Below are 10,305 nucleotides of genomic sequence, written 5' to 3'. Positions count from 1 at the left end.
ATAATGAGTGATGCAGAACTGGAGATGGATCGGGAAATGAACCAAAATGAGATGGACCTGGAGGATCATGAACTACAAGAAATTCTTGATAAAGAAAACCTAGATCTGCAAGGGTTTTTGATACAGGGAACCACGGGAGGAGTAGATTCGTTACCACAAGAAGAACTCAATAAAATACAATAGTTTTTTCTATGGAAATCACAGGTTGGACGCTAAAATACCTAGAGTCAGTCAGATGAACATCATTGTTCATTGGTGTGAGCATAGTGGATACCATAGTTCTTTAATTAATGGAGAGCCTCTCTTCTTTTCTGGGATCTAGGTTCAGGCAAGAAAGTTGAGCAGGCATGGAAGGAATCCTTGTTTTACCTGCAACCGGAATCTTTACATTTTTGGGCCTCGTAGAGTAAAACCGCTTCCTTGATGGTTTTTGGTTGTTCGCATCTTTCTAAAGTGGAAAACGGTTTTAGCGATTTTGCAGCGATCCCATCCAACATCCTACACGTGGTAGATAGAGGGTTTGGAAAACTACCCTCCATCGCACACTAACGTCTGGTCCACTTTTTCGGTGCGATATTATGCTCTTCCATTGGATTTCTCTATGTGGAACAACAGTCAATATTGTTCGTGTCAAAGGGACTCTGTTGGGGACAGAATTGCGGGAGATCTCGCGGGCTACAGGGGTGAGTGGCAATTTTGGGTTATTTTCAATTCAGGCTCGGATTCACTGTTATCTTCCGTGCATGTTGAGCCTTGAGGTTTGAATTGGTGGATTCGGGAGATTCACATGCGCTAAGTTTATTCCACCATTCGGACTCGAAATCCGTTTAGTGTGTTTTCTATTATTTCATCGGGTCCGTTTTTGGAATCCTAGAATATGACTTTTTTGGCTCCGATTTGCGTCTCATCCGCCAGAACTTTGCAAACTGATTGGCCGATTTAGGCTTTTGTTTGTATTTTGAAGGTCTCATAGTTAAATTTGTGGGCCCGTGGCCCGGATGTTAAGCTTTTGGCTTGGTACCCAAGCCCTGAGTGGATAGTTGACTCTATGTCCCTCAGGTCTCTTTGGGTAGTTGTATTATATGTAATTTGTTTCTTTGTTTCTAATGAATAGAAGGTACGAATCTTGCTTCAGCAAAAAAAAGAATTTAAGTTAGTCGTCCCCATAATATCATTGTTCACCCTAGCTTACATACTTAATATTAAACAATGAACCAACTTAACATAAGCTGATGCACCCCGCATCTTTGCTTTATTAGAAGCATAAGTTAGAGGCTTATTTAGCCTAATAACACCCCTCTTTTTTAATTAAGTAGATTATGGAGAGTCCTTTACCAGATCTCAAGGTATGTGGTTATAGATGATAATGCGTCATTGAGAAAGGTAACTTTTAAGTGTAAAAGCATAGGTTGAGGCTTCTCGAGTCTAATAATACCCCTCGTTTTTTTGTTTTTTACATAAGTATATTGGAGAGGTCTTCACCATGAGATGTCATGGTATTGAAAGTTGAGAGTGAATTTTTCAAAAAGTAATATTAAGTTTAAGTTATTGTGAAAGATATATAGATTATTGTAGATATTCACCCGAAGTAATTTATTATAGCCTACATTGTCATTTTTGAATTTTTATTATTTAATTTATTTTTTGAATTTTAATTTTGTTTATTATTTTATTATTCAAATATTTGAAAATAATTTTAAAAAATAATAAGTAAATGGAAATATTAGTTATATGATTTAATAAAAGATGTAATTTATAAAATATGATATCAGAGAAATCTAATTAAAAAGCAGACTTATATTCTATTATATTTTATTTAATTATGAAACTTTACATACAGAAAAACGAGTATTTATTACAGAGTTTTTTTTTACATTGTATTCTAAATGGTTATTATGTTATGCTCTTAAATCTAACTCTTAGATGCTCTACTCTACCACGACACAATACAATGCTAGAAAGATGGAACCCCCTCTTTCTAGTGACTTGGTGTTTAACATAGTTTGATAATGATTTCAGATTAGGGTTTTCACATGTCTCAACACTTCGTTAGTGTTAAATACATATAAATATTTAAACCCATAAAAGAAAAAAATGTAAGTGAATATAAAAAACATATAATTTAATACAAGATATAACTCATGGGATATCATATAAAAGAAAACCTAATTAGAAGGTGAGGCTTATACTCTACTCTTTTTTTATTTAATTATGGAAATACAAATACAAAGAAAGGGGTATTTATGATCGAGTTGCCTATGACATTGTTGTCTATATGGTTGTTGCAAATTATATTTCTCCTTTGTTTTGATCTCAAATCCCACTCCTAGATGTTGTGCTCAACTATGTTTTAATACAATCCTAAAAAGATGGAACCCCTTCTCTTCCTAGTGACGTAGTATTTAACATAGCTTGGAAACTATTTAAGGTTTAGGGTTTTCACATTTTTCAAGCCACTATTAGTGTTACGGTTTTGGACCTTTTAGGATCTTCTTGAATTTCCAGACGTGACTAACTCCACATATCTAAGTAATGGTGTTGATGCAGCGTCCACTTGGTACCACCGTATGAACAAGTTAGTTGAACTTATGGGAGGCATAGCTTCTCCATATGAAATTTGATTAAGGTGATTTTCACATTGTTTGAGATCTAGAATTGGTGTGTAAAACGACATCAAGAGGCAGAGAGCTATGCTCACAAATCTTTCACTCATTTCATATCCCAAAATAACTTTAGAGGGCTTTAAATTCTAAATCTCAAAATTAAGACATATCATAAAATATGTCACAAAAGATAATTCCTCCAATTTTTTTACCCAAAAAATATCAAAATAAATAACAAGTTATCCAATAATTCATTTTAAATCAGTTAAAAAAAATGTTTCATTTCAATTTTTATTTGTAGAATTTATTTTAATGTATATTCGGGTGAAACAAGAATTGGAATGTTTTGTGTAGCATTGTCTTATTATTCTTAATATGAAAAAGTATTTATGTATTCTTAAAATGGAATGTGTGTCACTTTTTTGGTGAGGAGAGGAATGTGTATAAAAGGAAATTACATATATAAAACAAAATGAAAAATAAAGTGTTACTTTCCCTTTAATTTAAGCTATGTGATCAATCAAACAAGGAAAATATTTTAGTTTGTTTTGTGTATGATAAAAGGTCCTATGAAGACCTATTCATCCTTTCTACTCTATAAGTAATTGGGCCTTGCGGAGATATCTTTTGTGACGGGTACTAGGGCTATGTCCCGAAAGAACTGGTGACGCTTCCAGCAACCAAAAAATGATGGGTACTGGGGCTACGTCCTAAAAGAACTCGTGACGCTTCCAACAACCAAAAAATGATGAGTACTGGGGCTACATCCCGAAGGAACTGGTGATGCTTCCAACAACAAAAAGAATAAACCAAGGTATTGAATGAGGCTTTAGTGCTTCCCACACCTCCACCTATAGGGAAAGATGCCCTAAAATTTGGCCAATATGATACTTCGTCTCACGGAGACAGTCGAGTCTTTAGCTTCTTGGTAATCGGTTATCAGTACCGAGCACTATACAGGTTGGGTAGCCCCATATAGGACCACACACACTGAGCCTAAGCCGAATCCCCTCTGAATCGGGTCTATGTGCGGCCTAGTTGTCTTTTCCGTGGACTGATTGAAGGATTTAAAGCACCCTAAGAGACAACTTCTATGTTTCAAAATGTAACATGACCATGGCAGCTTATTGGATGCCTACCCCCAACAGTCCTAACCTAAACTATAAATTTTTTGTGGCCCATGTGGGGAAATTTAGTTTGTTCAAGTTATGATTTCTTTTACGTTTCTTCCTTCACTTATGGTGTGAAAAATTAAGCTTAAATAAACTAAGTACAAAAGGTTTTTACACTTGATTCCCTTTATTCAAAGTTTAGAGTAGCTTAGTGTGTGTAGTGAAATGTGTGTGTAAGTGACAGAGTGAACATACAAAGTTTGTAGTCATGTGGATATTCGATGATCCTTTTCAAATTCGTCTACTTACACTAAATTATATTTGTTCCTTACCTGCAAATGAAATAATGTGTGGTTTATGGGCCACTTACTTCCTTCCTATTACACTATGTGAGCCTAAAAAGGGAGATGAAAAACTGAGTGCTTTGAGAAAGATTTCAGATGCAAGCCCAGGATCGTCTAAAAGACGCAAGGGAAGCAGGGGCTACTCCCTTTCTTTAATAACACCAGTTCCTAGTCCCAATGCTAATGAAGTAAAGATGCTTTGGTTAGTAAAAAATATGAGTAAATTATGGTCCACTTACTCCTTTGCTAATTAAGCTATTTGACTTGGGTAAAATAGCAAAACAAATTGAAAAAAAAGTGTGGATTATGGCCACTTACTTTTCCCATTAATTAAGCTATGTGTGAAATGTAAAAATTTTAAAGTAAAGGCTAAGTAATTGCCCTACTAATACTGATTATTAAAACAATCTGAACTATATGGAAAAAAATTGCAGAGGTGAAGGCAATTCACTAAAGGTTTCCAGTCACCCACGAAAGAAAAATTACAATGATTGTTTTTGTTCTTTGTAAATTGTGGGGTTAGGCTATGCACAAGAGAGCGAACCGTGTGTCAATCTGCAAGAAAATGATAAGTGTTAAGCCAAATTATAGATATTAAGAGTGAGAATGATTATAAGCAATTTATTAATGTTCTAAATTTAAACTTATATGATTAAAGAACAACGTATTTTATAAATGATACCATACTAGAAATAATTTGACTAAAATTTACAATCTCACTAAAACAAATTAGTATTGAAGAACTAAAGGCAAAATTTATACATTTACCATAAATTCAGTTAAATTAAATGACATCCTAAGCAATAACACAAGGCCATGTGCAAGAAAATTAAAGTAGAGTATAAATAAGTATCAGAGCACTTTGAAAAATAAATGTAGAGATAAAAAATTATACTAATTATATGTTATTAGTCAATCCAAAATGCATTATATAATATTTTTTCTCAAAACTTTGGAAATGAGTGGATATTTATGCTAGGAATGTAGCTTGAATACAAAAGAGGAATAATCAAGAGACCAAGTCTACTAGAACCATTGTCCATACCAAGTGAGTGTTGGGAAGAGGCCATAATGGATTTTATTACAATTATACCAAAGTATGAAGGAACAAATTTCATTATGGTTTTGGTGTTTTGACTTACAAAGTATGTCCACTTTTATAGAAAAGATGCATCAAAATGGTTTCTGAAGAACAATCTGCAAAGGAAGAAAATCACTGTCAAAGTAGAAACCCACCATGAAAAGCGTTGCAGAGATGATGAGCAAGAGACAACCTTTAGAATAGTCTCATTCACCCCTTACTACTCACTCAAATTTGTTATGACACAAACACGTAACACAGAAATGTCAAATGTAGGGCAAAAAGGAAAAAAACATAACGGTATGATGTCAATATATCCAAAAAATTGATATATATATATATATATATATATATATATATATATATATATATATATATATATATATATATAAGATAACTATCTTTGTCAATAAGAGAAAATTGGATAAAGCCACCGTATAAGATGACTCATCAATAGTATAATGATATATCTTATATATCGTTAAATCAATAAATCAGAACAAGATCCAATAAGACCCTTGGATAGTTGGTTCACTCATATTAATTTTGAAGCAGAAAATATTCAAATAAAAGAATTATATTTTTTGAGGCCTAGTTTAAAGAGATAATTATTTAGTATGACCCGTAATGAAATTGTAATGTTCCATCATTTAAATTATATATTTAAATATGATATAGATTTAATACATTAAATTTTTTATGATATATTCCATTAAATAAATTCAATAATCTAAAATTATAATTATCTCAATTTCATTCCATCATTTAAATTATATATTTAAATATGATATAGATTTAATACATTAAATTTTTTATGATATATTCCATTAAATAAATTCAATAATCTAAAATTATAATTATCTCAATTTCGTTCCATCATTTAAATTATATATTTAAATATGATATAGATTTAATACATTAAATTTTTTATGATATATTCCATTAAATAAATTCAATAATCTAAAATTATAATTAGCTCAATTTCACATGGTGAATTAAAAAATCTTAAAAATGATTAAATATAAAAAAAATAATGCATCAAAAAAATTATGATGCATTCCATTAAATAAACTTAACAATTTAAAATTATAATTATCTGAGTTTCACACGCTGATTTAAAAAATCTTAATAAAAAATAAAAAGAATAACAGCATTAAACTAAATTTCATGTTAAAATTTATAATGAATTATATAAATATCATTAAACTCATCATAGAATTTAGGTAAAGAATTAAAAAATTAAAAAAAAGAAACAACTCGTAAAATTTAATAATTTTAATAATTACCTTTTTAATTTTGGACAATCTTTTACAGTATTTAACGAAGGAGGAATTGCACACTATGAATCCTTAGTATCCTATCCATGTTGGAGAGAGAAATTTTATTTTATTTTCCAAATTTCTAGCACTGTTCTATTGATTGGTCCTACTGATGGGGATGAACAAAAATGAGTCTAATCCTATATCCAATATAATTCTATGTATAGTACTCAAAACTGTCAATGTAAGAAGTGTATGTATGAATTTGGGGTAATACTTTGAAAAACTGAACGCATTGCTCTTTGTCTTGTAAACTTCACTTGATTTGTCTGTAGATCTTCCAGTGTACCATCCACCATAGTTGTAGACTTCTAGTGCCAATAGTAACCCAAAAATGTCTTTGCACCATCCACACTAGGGAAATAAGGTGGTTCAAAATATATCTGACGCAGGGCATCACAAGCACCTAGATATGATGGACCCTTCATTTCAATGCTACCCATGGTTGTTACTACCAGCTGCTGATATGAGAAGAAAAACCTTTTCACTGCGGCTTTTATTACCTGGAAGGCCAACAGAACATGTATTGTTGCAACATGATAAGCACCTGAAGTGTTATGTGAGCGAAGTCCATGTAAATGAAACAAATGCATAAGTGCCTCCTGGAGCCTTGCTCCACCCTTTGGATCAGCCTCAACACCCATGACTTTGGGCACCAGATGCCTTAGTTCCTTCCATGAATTTATAAGGTCTCTAAGGGGGGCAAACCGAAGGTAATATGTGCCTGCAAGCATACTAGTGTTGCTAATTACCAACTGGTGTTTAAGGCAAAGGAAATCATATGGGTCCATCACTAGAAGGAAATTCACAATTTCTGTGAGCATGTTCCACATCCTTTCAACCATCCAACAGTCTGTGGATGCTCCTACGAAATCCCCAGAGTCTATTCTTTCATATACTATGTGCAACAATTCTTGGCCTACAAATACCCAGGCCTCAAAGATCTATAGGACATTGCAAAGTTTGGCATCTTCTGTATTATGGAACTGTTTATGTTGTTTTAAAGAGTGAAAATATCTTGGCTTGCAGATTCTATCATATTAAAGAAGAGGCTTACCTGACATATTTGGTTCCCCAAGACCTAAAGTGAAGGGAGTCCTCTGCATATGGCCTTCAATGGCAAGCCATATTCTAGAAACCATAGCTCCAGCGCTTTTCCATGTACCCAAACGAGGAAGTAAGCCCTCTTCACTTGTTCTACTAACCACAAGTAAAGCACCAGGTCTCTGCCATACCTCATGGAAAACTTTCCATGAGAGAACACCACTACTTACTAACAATTGAAGAGTGGGAACCTACTTGTCATTTTCACAAATCATTGAAATCAACTCAATCTGGGAACTAATTAAGGATTCAAGCCTTCTCTTCCATTCCTCTTTGTCAATGTAAGTCCTTGTGTCACAGAGGACAGACGAAACAAACCGAAAAGTAATCTCCAATTACTGTAAGGCAGCCTTTACCAACCCCTCTCTAGACCAACCAGGCCATTCCTTGAATTTCCACATGGCACTGAGCTCGGGGATATGCACATACTGCTCGTAACCCGCACACTCCATGGGGGAGGGCTCTATGGATTCTTCAACAAAGGAAAAATAGGATGCCATTTATTTACATGACATATTTTTTCCCTGCAAACATAACCAGGAGAGTAAAGACACTAATGCTCTCCATATACCATAATCTAAAAAGAACAACATAATAATAGAATAAACACTAAAATCCATTTTAAACACTAAAATTTTGAAAACTGGAATAGAATAAAATGTTCTTAAATCCTTGATATATTTAAAACGTTATCGTCTAGATCCGGCAAGGACAAAGTCTGTAAGTGCTTTCATCAACTGATTTTAGTCTGAATATCTAAAGTGTTAATATTTAATGTAAATAATGTCAACTCTCATTTCTTTACTTCTTCATTTCTTCCTATGACATCGAATCCTTCTGCTGTTTCCATGTGTACCTCATTTATTTATTTCTCCATTTATACTTATTAGATCAAATTTATCTATTGTTTCCACTGTGTATATATACTCACAGTGTTAATAACTAAACAGATTCCTTAACAACAATATTCCAAATTTATTAGACTGTGCAATTGTTTTGTGATTTTTTACTATGGTTTTCCATTTCTCCATCCAAACAGATGACACCAGATTCATCTACCGATTCCACTGCGTATATTATACCTACAGTATTCATAATTCATTTGTATAATATAAAATTGAATGAAATGAGGATAGATGATTTGTTGTAAGATTTTGTGAATATAGGAAACACGAATACTTATTAATCAAACATTTAATTGAAAATTTTTACGATCCTAAAGCAGATTTTTGAGAAAAACAAGTCATTAGGAGAAAAAATTGAATCGTCAAAAAATTATAATTATATTCAAAAATTTAAATCTTTTTTTATCACGTTGGAAAAAATAAATTAGAGCGAGGAAAAACTTCTATCTATTTAGAATCTTTAAATGCTTGCTTACTGCATTTACGATATTTAAATGCTTTTAGTCACAAGATATTTGACTAAACATGTAGAAAAAAGATTCTTTAAAACTTTAACTTTCCTTCATTGGGAAGAAATTTCGATTTTCCTAACTAAAATTCCGGAACACGGTTCTTCATTGTCTCATAAAATTTTGCGAGCGCTGACTTCATCAAAACCCTAATTTTTTAAAATTCATCTAATCATATGAAACTTGAACCTTTTATTAATCAAATTCCAACCAAAATAAGATTTTCAGAGCCATATGGCTTTGGAATACTCCTTATAATTAACTGTGACCAGGACTGATGCTTGTGAGAATGATGAACAAGATTCTTCATGGCACCGCATTCTTGAGGAGTCAAATAAAATTTATTCCAAACTGTGAGTCCAGTTGTGATCTAAATTTGGCCATATATTACCGGTCTAGAATAAATTTGCTATCTTTTACAAGACAGTTTGGCGGAGTGAGCAAATCGAGCTGTAATCTCTGAATCTTTAGAATATATTTAAATCTTTAAATCAATCGAAACATGTTTTGGAATCTATGCTAAATCAATTACAGATCATTAACCAGGGAAGAGTTCATAAAACATGAAATGTCGTTCGGAATCTATTCAAAATGCTAGGGCTTTGTCGCGTTGCATATGGATTTTTAAAATACGGCTTCGAGGCATGAAAAGGATGCACACTAACCTTGCGAAAAGAAATTTTCGATCACCAATGGCCAGCTGCATATAGTTTCAAACTTTCAGTAAAAGCTCCTCTATTATTGAAATTCTGAGTTGTATACTACATTTTCAAAATTTCACTAAAAGTTCTATCATTATTAAAACGATGGGCCTTGGTTTTGTTCCTTCCTATAACCCATTGGAGAGCCCTCACAGTTACAGTTCCAATTCCATATCGGGTGTCGCATTCTGAATTTTATGTGTTGTGCGCTGATTAAATGGAGATTTTATGTGTTGGATCGACATTGATTGTGTTGAATTGTAGAATGCTTAATTTTTAGGATCGTTTCACATATTGAGTTTGTGCTATGAATCCAAATCACTGGAGATCGATTCCAATCTTAATTACAGTAAATAAATCAAGTTAAAACTCAGCCAGTGTTACATCTGATAGGAATTACAATTGCAAAAGTAAAATTTAATGAAGCATTTGGGAAATATGTGAAATTTCCCTGTCTTGGAATGTCAATTGGGCTATATGCGCTGAAATTATTGAATATTGGGAGGAATTTCGGGCCGGCTAGGTTGCTACTGCCACTGTTAGACCATGATGAAAAAGAAAGGTATGCAGGGGTATACAATAATACCTGTATACACGCAAGACATAGGTCGAAAGAGCGTTTGAAAT

The 10,305-nt window shown here is 32.9% G+C and overlaps 1 protein-coding gene across 1 annotated transcript in view; it reads right to left on the bottom strand.

Annotated features, from left to right (window-relative positions):
- Nucleotides 1–6,770: 6,770 nt before the first annotated feature.
- The window catches only part of LOC149172514 (nematode resistance protein-like HSPRO2), a 28,038-nt gene continuing 24,503 nt past the window's right edge, over nt 6,771–10,305 (bottom strand). Inside the window, exons 3-4 of the mRNA XM_089426349.1 lie at nt 7,517–7,685; nt 6,771–7,378 (exon numbers count right to left, since the gene is read on the bottom strand). Of these exons, the coding sequence (XP_089282475.1) occupies nt 6,771–7,378; nt 7,517–7,685 (777 nt within the window). The remainder of the gene's footprint in view (nt 7,379–7,516; nt 7,686–10,305) is intronic.

Source organism: Pinus tabuliformis, chromosome 4_2 (assembly GCF_031772625.1).
Source record: "Pinus tabuliformis cultivar Carrire ecotype Pingquan chromosome 4_2, CPIR1, whole genome shotgun sequence".
NCBI lineage: Eukaryota > Viridiplantae > Streptophyta > Pinopsida > Pinales > Pinaceae > Pinus > Pinus tabuliformis.
Note: the sequence above shows the minus strand (reverse complement) of the source record. Positions and strands in the feature narration are given on the sequence as shown.